The sequence below is a fragment of the Lolium rigidum genome, chromosome 7 (genome assembly GCF_022539505.1).
Source record: "Lolium rigidum isolate FL_2022 chromosome 7, APGP_CSIRO_Lrig_0.1, whole genome shotgun sequence".
In the NCBI taxonomy this organism is placed as follows: Eukaryota; Viridiplantae; Streptophyta; class Magnoliopsida; order Poales; family Poaceae; genus Lolium; species Lolium rigidum.
The window spans coordinates 327,751,584-327,763,466 of NC_061514.1; the positions used below are offsets into that span (position 1 = coordinate 327,751,584).

Sequence of the window (11,883 nt, forward strand, 5' to 3'; positions counted from 1 at the left end):
GCAACGTACAGTTATTTCAGTAAAACCAAGAGGAAACCTTTGCAAAAGGAAAAATACCTTGCCGAACTAGATCCAAACAACAGAGAAGCTACTTACCTGAACTAGTCGTAACAAGGCTCGAGATGCCACTGCGTTATGCCTGCCTCGAATGCCTTTCTCTTGACCTTGCTTTTCCCATGCAGCACGAGACTGCTTGGCAGGATCTTTTTGACATCGCAGTTTTTTTTGGACCGGGCTACAACGGGCTTACGCCAGCCTGAACAACTTAATAACAACAAAAGTACAGAGGATCATTACAAGTTTTTAGAGGGAAGAGAGGAGCAGGGGATTTGGGAGGTTCAAGGCGGGTCGAACCCATTACACCAATTATTAAGAGAAGAGGAGGGAGAGGGGGTGGTACAACGGTGGGCCCAAAGTCTAATATCCTCAATGCACCTACGGGAGACAAGAGAGATGTCGTCGATGACGCCATTGAAGGTCCGGGCGTTTCTTCTCTTCCAGATGTTCTACGCAATGGCGGTGCTGATGGTGGTTTCCTCGTAGCTTCTGCATCGCGTCGTCCAGAGGTCGGTGAGGTTTTGGACGGTGAGGTTGGAGGGTCCCCCAGTGTCGAAGTCTGGAAAGAAGAAGCTCCAAACTCCCGGGCGCTGGGGCACGTCAGCAGCAGGTGGTCCGTATCTTCATATTGGGAGCAGGAGAGGCAGGCAGCAGTGTTGCTGAGTTGATGCTGGAAACGTCGTTCGTTGGTGGAGGAACTCTTCTTCCAGGCGAGCCAGCAGAAGACTTTACACTTAAGGGGGCAGCACTCATCCAAACCTTTTCTGCAACCTCCTCGATCCGTAGATGCCTGAAAGAATTGGTATAGACACTTATGTTCGAGAGTTTTTTGTTAGTGAGGCGGTCCCAACGGGTGTCCGGGGAATCGTGTCGCGAGGCCACAGAGCAAAGCTCGTTGGCAAGGGTACAGAGGTCGGTCTCCGCAGCCAGCGAGAGGCGCAGTCCAAGGGTGCTACGAAAATCAGGTGCCAGAGCCACGACAACATTAATATTAGGGCGGGCAGAGTGAGAGAAAAGGTTCGGGAAGCGGTCCTGAAGAGGGGTATCCCCAATCCAAAGGTCAGTCCAGAAGGCAGTCAAAACTCCCTTGGCAACAGAGACTTTGGTAATGGCACGAAAGGTACTAAGACCGGCCGCAATGTCCTTCCAAACGGGGTTGTCCAGGTGATGGGAGTCCCCAAGATCCCTGGAGTCGTTCCATCCGTATCTACGGTGGAACCAAGAAGCCCAGGGAGCAGGGGTGTCGGAGTGATGTTTGGTGAGGAATTTTGTTAGGAGGGCAGAGAACGCCGAGCCCCCACGGTTCTTTGGGACACAGACGTCATCCCACGCAACCTTGCAGTTACCTCCATGGCAAGTTTCTTCTCCAGTCCATAGGAAAGCTCTCCGACGCTTGTCGATAGCCTCGACAACTCCATCAGGGAGGAGCCCATCGGCCATGGCGTGAGCGAGCATGGCCGTGAGAACGGAATTTACAAGGACCAGCCGTCCCCCAATGGGCAGACACCGACCTCGCCACCCCGAAAGGCGCATGTCACTTTTCTGAATAATTGGGGCAAAATCTGAGGGTCTAAGTTTATAGGTAGAGAGGGGAAATCCAAGGTAGGTCTGCGGGAACACTACTAGGAAAAGGCCTATAGATGAAAATAGCACTACCGGCGCACCAGCAAATCCATGCGCCGGTGGCAAAATACCGCCGGCGAGCCATGTTAGGCCGCGCCGGCGAAAAACCTATCTTTGCCGGCGCACAAGCAAATTTAGTGCGCCGGGAATAAAATTCGAAGAATTCTGGCCGGAAACAAAAAATCTGGGCACCTTACCCCCGGCGCACCTTGATGTCTACGTTCCCCCTCCTTTCCTGTAGACAGTGTTGGGCCTCCAAGTGCAGAGGTTTGTAGAACAGCAGCAAGTTTCCCTTAAGTGGATACCCAAGGTTTATCGAACTCAGGGAGGAAGAGGTCAAAGATATCCCTCTCATGCAACCCTGCAACCACAAAGCAAGAAGTCTCTTGTGTCCCCAACACACCTAATAGGTGCACTAGTTCGGCGAAGAGATAGTGAAATACAGGTGGTATGAATAAGTATGAGCAGTAGCAACGGTGCCGGAAAAGTGCTTGGCGTGTAGTTGATGGTGGTGGTATTGCGACAGTAGTAACGCATAGAAACAAGTAAACAAGCAGTAGTAACTCAGCAGTAGTAACGCAGCAGTAGTAAACAAGCAGTAGTAACTCAGCAGTATTTAGGAACAAGGCCTAGGGATTACACTTTCACTAGTGGACACTCTCAACATTGATCACATAACAGAACAGTATAAATGCATACTCTACACTTTTGTTGGATGATGAACACATTGCGTAGGATTACACGAACCCTCAATGCCGGAGTTAACAAGCTCCACAATAATGCTCATGTTTAAGTAACCTTTAGTGTAAGATAGATCAACGCTACTAAACCAAGTACTAGCATAGCATGCACACTTGTCACCTTCATGCATATGTAGGAGGAATAGATCACATCAATATTATCATAGCAATAGTTAACTCCATAATCTACAAGAGATCATGATCATAGCACAAACCAAGTACTAACACGGTGCACGCACTGTCACCATTACACACGTGCAGGAGGAATAGAACTACTTTAATAACACATCACTAGAGTAGCACATAGATAAATTGTGATACAAACTCATATGAATCTCAATGAGATCATTGTATTGAAGTACATGGAAGAGAGATGAACCACATAGCTACCGGTACAGCCCCGAGCCTCGATGGAGAACTACTCCCTCCTCATGGGAGCAGCGGCGGTGATGAAGATGGCGGTGGAGATGGCAGCGGTGTCGATGGAGAAGCCTTCCGGGGCACTTCCCCGCTCCGGCAGGGTGCCGGAACAGAGATCCTGTCCCCCGGATCTTGGCTTCGCGATGGCGGCGGCTCCGGAAGGTTTACGTGGGTTTCGTCAATTGGTATCGGGTTTTCTGATCCAGGGGCTTTATATAGGCGAAGAGGCGGCGCAGGAGGGCCGACGGGGGGCCACACCATAGGGCGGCGCGGCCCCCTCTGGCCGCGCCGGCCTAGGGTTTGGTGGCCTCGTGGCCCCCCTCCGGTCCTTCCCGGGTGTTCTGGATGCTTCCGATGAAAATAGGAACTTTGGCGTTGATTTCGTCCGATTCCGAGAATATTTCGTTACTAGGATTTCCGAAACCAAAAACAGCAGAAAACAGAAGCTGGCACTTCGGCATCTTGTTAATAGGTTAGTTCCGAGAAAATGCACGAATATGACATAAAGTGTGCATAAAACATGTAGATAACATCAATAATGTGGCATGGAACACAAGAAATTATCGATACGTTGGAGACGTATCGGCATCCCTAAGCTTAGTTACGCTCGTCCCGAGCGAGGTAAAACGATAACAAAGATAATTTACTGGAGTGACATGCCATCATAAACTTGATCATACTATTTGTAAAGCATATGTAGAGAATGCAGCGATCAAAACAATGTATATGACATGAGTAAACAAGTGAATCATATAGCAAAGACTTTTCATGAATAGCACTTCAAGACAAGCATCAATAAGTCTTGCATAAGAGTTAACTCATAAAGCAATAATTCAAAGTAAAGGCATTGAAGCAACACAAAAGAAGATTAAGTTTCAGCGGTTGCTTTCAACTTATAACATGTATATCTCATGGATAATTGTCAATGCAAAGCAATATAACAAATGCAATATGCAAATATGTAAGAATCAATGCACAGTTCACACAAGTGTTTGCTTCTTGAGGTGGAGAGAAATAGGTGAACTGACTCAACAATAAAAGTAAAAGAATGGTCCTTCAAAGAAGAAAGCATCGATTGCTATATTTGTGCTAGAGCTTTGATTTTGAAAACATAAAGAGAGCATAAAAGTAAAGTTTTGAGAGGTGTATGTTGTTGTCAACGAATGGTAGCGGGTACTCTAACCCCCTTGCCAGACAAACCTTCAAAGAGCGGCTCCCATTTTATTTTATTTTTGGATGGCACTCCTTCCAACCTTTCTTTCACAAACCATGGCTAACCGAATCCTCGGGTGCCTGCCAACAATCTCATACCATGAAGGAGTACCTTTTTATTTTAGTTTTATTATGATGACACTCCTCCCAACCTTTGCTTACACAAGCCATGGCTAACCGAATCCTTCGGGTGCCGTCCAACAATCACATACCATGGAGGAGTGTCTATTTTTAGTTTGTTAATTTGGGATCAGGAATCCCATTGCCAGCTCTTTTTGCAAAATTATTGGATAAGCGGATGAAGCCACTAGTCCATTGGTGAAAGTTGCCCAACAAGATTGAAAGATAAACACCACATACTTCCTCATGAGCTATAAAACATTGACACAAATAAGAGGTAATAAATTTTGAATTGTTTAAAGGTAGCACTCAAGCAATTTACTTTGGAATGGCAGGAAATACCATGTAGTAGGTAGGTATGGTGGACACAAATGGCATAGTGTTGGCTCAAGTATTTTGGATGCATGAGAAGTATTCCCTCTCGATACAAGGTTTAGGCTAGCAAGGCTTATTTGAAACAAACACAAGGATGAACCGGTGCAGCAAAACTCACATAAAAGACATATTGAAAACATTATAAGACTCTACACCGTCTTCCTTGTTGTTCAAACTCAATACTAGAAATTATCTAGACCTTAGAGAAACCAAATATGCAAACCAAATTTTAGCATGCTCTATGTATTCTTCACTAATAGGTGCAAAGTATATGATGCAAGAGCTTAAACATGAGCACAACAATTGCCAAGTATCACATTACCCAAGACATTATAGCAATTACTACATGTACCATTTTCCAATTCCAACCATATAACAATTTAACGAAGAGGAAACTTCGCCATGAATATTATGAGCTAAGAACACATGTGTTCATTTGAACCAGCGGAGCGTGTCTCTCTCCAACACAAGCATGATGTAATCCAATTTATTCAAACACAAACAAAAACAAAAGCAAACGAACGAGACGCTCCAAGAAAAAGCACATAAGATGTGATGGAATAAAAATATAGTTTCGGGGGAGGAACCTGATAATGTTGTCGATGAAGAAGGGGATGCCTTGGGCATCCCCAAGCTTAGACGCTTGAGTCTTCTTGATATATGCAGGGGTGAACCACCGGGTGCATCCCCAAGCTTAGAGCTTTCACTCTCCTTGATCATAGTATATCATCCTCCTCTCTTGACCCTTGAAAACTTCCTCCACACCAAACTCGAAACAACTCATTAGAGGGTTAGTGCACAATATAAATTGACATATTCAGAGGTGACACAATCATTCTTAACACTTCTGGACATTGCATAATGCTACTGGACATTAGTGGATCAAAGAAATTCATCCAACATAGCGAAAGAGGCAATGCGAAATAAAAGGCAGAATCTGTCAAAACAGAACAGTTCGTATTGACGAATTTTAAAATGGCACCAGACTTGCTCAAATGAAAATGCTCAAATTGAATGAAAGTTGCGTACATATCTGAGGATCATGCACGTAAATTGGCATAATTTTCTGAGCTTCCTGCAGGGCAGTGGGCTCAGATTCGTGACAGCAAAGAAATCTGGAACTGCGCAGTAATCCAAATCTAGTACTTACTTTTCTATCAAAGACTTTACTTGGCACAACAAAACACAAAACTAAGATAAGGAGAGGTTGCTACAGTAGTAAACAACTTCCAAGACACAAATATAAAACAAAGTACTGTAGCAAAATAACACATGGGTTATCTCCCAAGAAGTTCTTTCTTTATAGCCATTAAGATGGGCTCAGCAGTTTTAATGATGCACTCGCAAAAGATAGTATGTGAAGCAAAAGAGAGCATCAAGAGGCAAATTCAAAACACATTTAAGTCTAACATGCTTCCTATGCAAGGGAATCTTGTAAATAAACAAGTTCATGAAGAGCAAAGTAACAAGCATAGGAAGATAAAACAAGTGTAGCTTGAAAAATTTCAGCACATAGAGAGGTGTTTTAGTAACATGAAAATTTCCACAACCATATTTTCCTCTCTCATAATAACTTTCAGTAGCATCATGAGCAAACTCAACAATATAACTATCACATAAAGCATTCTTATCATGAGTCTCATGCATAAAATTATTACTCTCCACATAAGCATAATCAGTTTTATTAGTTGTAGTGGGAGCAAATTCAACAAAGTAGCTATCATTATTATTCTCATCAAGTGTAGGAGGCATATTGTAATCATAATCAAATTCACTCTCCATAGTAGGTGGCACCAAAAGACCACTATCATTATAATCATCATAAATAGGAGGCAAAGTATCATCAAAGAAAATTTTCTCCTCAATGCTTGGGGGACTAAAAATATCATGAAAACCAGCTTCCCCAAGCTTAGAACTTTCTATATCATTGTCAACAATGGTGTTCAAAGCGTTCATACTAATATTACTACCAGCATGCAAAGAAGATTTCATAGGTTTTTTAATTTTCGCATCAAACAATCCATGTTTTAAATCAGGAAATAGAATAAGAAGCTCACTCTTGTACATTATGCCAAACTAGTGTAAACAAGAAACAACAAGATGCAATTGCAGGATCTAAAGGAAATAGCTTTGAGCACACACACAACGGCGCCGAGAAAATTACTTTACACGAGACCGTAGTATGAGAGCCTTTTACCTTTCCTCCCCGACAACGGCGCCGGAAAAGTGCTTGATGTCTACGTTCCCCCTCCTTTCCTGTAGACGGTGTTGGGCCTCCAAGTGCGGAGGTTTGTAGAACAGCAGCAAGTTTCCCTTAAGTGGATACCCAAGGTTTATCGAACTCGGGGAGGAAGAGGTCAAAGATATCCCTCTCATGCAACCCTGCAACCACAAAGCAAGAAGTCTCTTGTGTCCCCAACACACCTAATAGGTGCACTAGTTCGGCGAAGAGATAGTGAAATACGGGTGGTATGAATAAGTATGAGCAGTAGCAACGGTGCCGAGAAAAGTGCTTGGCGTGTAGTTGATGGTGGTGGTATTGCAGCGAGTAGTAACGCAATAAAACGATGAAACAAGCAGTAGTAACTCAGCAGTAGTAACGCAGCGAGTAGTAAACAAGCAGTAGTAACTCAGCAGTATTTAGGAACAAGGCCTAGGGATTACACTTTCACTAGTGGACACTCTCAACATTGATCACATAACAGAACGAGATAAATGCATACTCTACACTTTTGTTGGATGATGAACACATTGCGTAGGATTACACGAACCCTCAATGCCGGAGTTAACAAGCTCCACAATAATGCTCATGTTTAAGTAACCTTTAGTGTAAGATAGATCAACGCTACTAAACCAAGTACTAGCATAGCATGCACACTTGTCACCTTCATGCATATGTAGGAGGAATAGATCACATCAATATTATCATAGCAATAGTTAACTCCATAATCTACAAGAGATCATGATCATAGCACAAACCAAGTACTAACACGGTGCACGCACTGTCACCATTACACACGTGCAGGAGGAATAGAACTACTTTAATAACACATCACTAGAGTAGCACATAGATAAATTGTGATACAAACTCATATGAATCTCAATGAGATCATTGTATTGAAGTACATGGAAGAGAGATGAACCACATAGCTACCGGTACAGCCCCGAGCCTCGATGGAGAACTACTCCCTCCTCATGGGAGCAAGCAGCGGTGATGAAGATGGCGGTGGAGATGGCAGCGGTGTCGATGGAGAAGCCTTCCGGGGGCACTTCCCCGCTCCGGCAGGTGCCGGAACAGAGATCCTGTCCCCCGGATCTTGGCTTCGCGATGGCGGCGGCTCCGGAAGGTTTACGTGGGTTTCGTCAATTGGTATCGGGTTTTCCGATCCGGGGGCTTTATATAGGCGAAGAGGCGGCGCAGGAGGGGCTGACGGGGGCCACACCATAGGGCGGCGCGGCCCCCCTCCGGCCGCGCCAGCCTAGGGTTTGGTGGCCCCGTGGCCCCCTCCGGTCCTTCCCGGGTGTTCTGGATGCTTCCGATGAAAATAGGAACTTTGGCGTTGATTTCGTCCGATTCCGAGAATATTTCGTTACTAGGATTTCGAAACCAAAAACAGCGAGAAAACGGAACCGGCACTTCGGCATCTTGTTAATAGGTTAGTTCCAGAAAATGCACGAATATGACATAAAGTGTGCATAAAACATGTAGATAACATCAATAATGTGGCATGGAACACAAGAAATTATCGATACGTTGGAGACGTATCACACCTCTATGGTGGTGCGCCTAGATTTTTCTCTCAACCCCCCCCCCCGGGAATCGCCTTTTCAGTTTTCGAAAAAATAAAAGAAAATGATAGAAAAATTCAAAAAATAAAATCCTTTGAACTGCCCATAATAATCTAGATTTAATAAAAATTTGAAAAAATGAATTTCGATATATTATGCAAAATGGCGTCATCTTTCGGTAAAACGGGATTTCTGGTTGCATACGACCTCCGATGAAAAACTTTTTTATATCAAAATCTATCTACGCGAAATTTCCTATCCGAATTCAACGGCCTACGGCCGTTTACCGATTTTTTGATTCCCAAAATTCGAAAAGGAAAACAGAGTTTTTTGAGGTTTTAGATTTGGATGAAAAAAAATTAAAAAGTACCCCCGGCGCACCACCATACTAGGTGCGCCGGCAGTAACCTCTACTATATGGGCGCAGACTAGCCTCCTCCTCCTCCTCTTCCACTTCTCCTCCTCCTCCTCCTCTTCTCCTTCCTCCTTTTCTCCTCCCTGACTGGCTCCTCCTCCGACGACGACGACGACCACCTCCTCCGGCGACCTCAACCTCGGGCCTCCTCCGGCGACCTCAACCTCGGGCCTCCTCCTCCTCCTCCTACTCCGGTGACATCCTCCCTCCGGTGACATATTCCTCCTCCTCCTCCACCTCCCTCCTCCTACTCCGGTGACATCCTCCTCCGGTGATATCCTCCTCCTCCTCCTCATCATACTCCACCTCCGGTCACCTCCTCCTCCACCACCACCTCCGGCCTCCTACACCTCCTCCTACTCCTACCTCGGCGCAACAACGACAGGCCCACATTCATGGTTTTCCAGGACGAACCCGAGCTAGATCTAGATCGAGATCTAGATCTAGATCGGCCTTTTTTAAAAAAATTGAAGAATCATACCGCCGTCGCACCTGGCCTAGTTCGCCGGGGATAATTCATGTTACTGCTGGCGCACCAGCTGGTGCGCCGGCGGTAACTCATTATCACCGGCCTGTTCCCACCGGCAGGCTCTGGTGCGCCGGCAATAGCCGTTTTTGGTGCGCCGGTAATAATTTTTCCTTGTAGTGGAAGGAGGAGATGGCGCACCCAAAGGCGTGGGCTGGAGAGGGCCGTGGCCTGGTGAGATCGCAGTTAGTCATGGCAAAGACTAGAGGTTGGTCTTAGCTTCTGGGCCATATTTCAAGATCTTGGCGATATATATACAGATTGAGCAAATGTAATTAGGATCTTCGTACATGTGCAATTGTGAGCTGTTATTTCAAAACACGATTTTGTCAACGACTTTATTGTTCTGGATACCAAGCTAGGCATGCCCTACTACAAATCAAGAAAAAAAATAGCGCGCTATAACAAAATATCGTGGGTCTAAAAATACTCTATTAGCATGTTATAGCATGCTATTAACGCGAATAGCGCGCTATAGCGTCGAAATAGCGTAGCGTCGGCTCTCCAGATATGCTATAGCGTGCTATTAGCGTTGGAATAGCGCGCTATGCTACAAATACAGAATCTATTGTAGCAACATGATTCGAATTCTGCCAATCACTTCATTGTTCTTATTACATTTCAGTACCGTGCCTCCTGCTAGGTTGATCCCATTGTTTCAATTTCATTTCAACTCAGTTGGTCCCTCTTAATTGACCTTGACACACTTGAGCACGCCGGCGATCACAATGTACGGCCAGAACTGCCCCAGCAACGTCACTAGGATCGCCCGTGCTAGCCTCCACCATGCCCGTGGTCCGAGCCTCTTCAACAGCATCAGCTCGGCAGCGAAAACCATCCAGATCATCCAAACGACATCAGCAAAGGCAAGGGCCGCGATCGCAAAAGACGCCACAGCCGTTTTACGCGCGACCGGGGCCTGGACCAAGTACAGTCCGAACACAAAGGCGGCGCTGAGGCTCCTCGCTGAGGAGGTCATGAGTCCGGCCGCAAAGACAAGGCCGATCATGCGGCTGCGTATGTCCATGTCGGCGATCCCGGCGTATGTCAGCAGAGTGATGGATAGGGCTGAGAGGATGAACGCCAGCGTGTTGGCGATGATGAACACATGGAAGGCTGAGTGCCCAACAAGTGTTGGCGTGCCACCATTCTTATGGTCATCGCCCCGGTAGCCACCTGGCAGGGTGAAGGCTGCGGCGAAGGCAACCGTCGCTATCAGAACGGAGCCGATGCCAACGATCTGGGTGGATGTAGTGATCTTCTGCGCTTCTTCCTTTTCGTCTAGCTTAGGAATGCGTTCGTTGTAGAAGAGATCACTCCTGTAAGTACCAGTCTGAGCGCCAGCAGCTTGTAGCAACTCATTTATTCTAATTCTCACGTTCTGCAAAAACATTACGGGGACAAAAAACATAACAGAAAACTTGTTCGATCAGTATAAGTCAGTGGAACTATATGCGCGCATCAGCACTTTGAAAGATGGCATGGATGTACGCCAAGCTACTTACAGGTCCGTATTGAACCCCTGCAGGCATGCTCATCCATGAAAAATCAAGTGGTGTTTGCCCCTTATTGTTTGTCAAGTTCAGCGTAACAAACCTGTTCTCCATCAGCGGATTGAAGATCCATATGTTTCCTACCTCAACTGCAATGTGCAGAGCAGTGTTGCCATCATCATCCTGCATGTTCATGACAGATGATGCAAATTTCCGACTCTGAAACCTGCAAGCGTACGTGAGCACGGAAAGGCTCTCCTCTTGGACGGCGACATGGAGGAAGGTCCTGCCCATGGCGTCACACAGCTCGGCACTGTCATGGCGGGTGTCTAGCAAGACGCTGAACGCCTTAACTTGGTTCGTGAATGCGGCCACATGTATGGGAAATGATCCGTTCTTGTCTGGCTGATACGCCGCTGATGGGTCGGCGGACAGCAGCAAGCTAATAACCTTATCATTCCCCCATGACGCAGCCAAGTGAAGAGGCGTGCTTCCAGTGGACCGGTCTGCTTCTTTGATGAGGTCCTTTCTCCACTCTAACAACATTTTTGTAGTATCTGCAGCAGGTAGTCAGAGTTGACAAGAGTTAAGAGCATCTCTAGTAGAGTCCGTAAAAACGCGAACTGAAAATGTGGAGTTCAGTTCACGAACTCGTGTACGGATCGAAAAATGGCTAGAGAACAGAGCCCGTAAACTAAAACTGTAAAAAGGCATATTTCTAAATATGCCAGTGAACCCACATATTAGCTTTTTTTTTCTTTTTTCCTTGCCTCCTCCTTCTTCTTCCTCCAGGCACTCGGGCTGCTCCACGCCGCCTTAGCCGCGCCCCGCCCCGCCCTGCCCCGCGCCGACAGTATTTAAACTTCTCTAGATAATGGGGTGCATGCTAAATAACTACACCACAAAACAAGGCCAATTTGATCTTACTCCTCTGGCTGCTCAAGAAAAAAATCGATCACATCATAGCTTCAGCTGCTGGGACGGGCGATGGGGAGACTGGAGTACTGGACCACGCGCGCGACGCGACCAGTGCACGCGCGCGCCGGCGAACTAGCGGCCGCGAACGCCGTAGCTCCTGGCCGGCGATGCATCTTGAATCGGCCTTCGCCCCGC

The 11,883-nt window shown here is 46.2% G+C and overlaps 1 protein-coding gene across 1 annotated transcript; it reads right to left on the reverse strand.

The window, feature by feature from the left end:
* Window positions 1-9,965: 9,965 nt before the first annotated feature.
* LOC124673386 (ankyrin repeat-containing protein At2g01680-like) lies at window positions 9,966-11,316 on the reverse strand. The gene is made up of 2 exons (XM_047209472.1): window positions 10,783-11,316; window positions 9,966-10,658 (listed from the first exon to the last, which is right to left on the reverse strand). Exons 1-2 carry the CDS (start codon window positions 11,314-11,316, stop codon window positions 9,966-9,968), a joined length of 1,227 nt encoding a protein of 408 aa, XP_047065428.1.
* Window positions 11,317-11,883: the final 567 nt, after the last annotated feature.

Coding starts and splice junctions, on each gene's coding strand:
- LOC124673386 (XM_047209472.1), bottom strand. CDS start 11,316: ATGTTGTTAGAGTGGAGAAAGGACCTCATCAAAGAAGCAGACCGGTCC. Junction 10,659..10,782: donor CAGGGGTTCAATACGGACCT/GTAAGTAGCTTG, acceptor ATGTTTTTGCAG/AACGTGAGAATTAGAATAAA.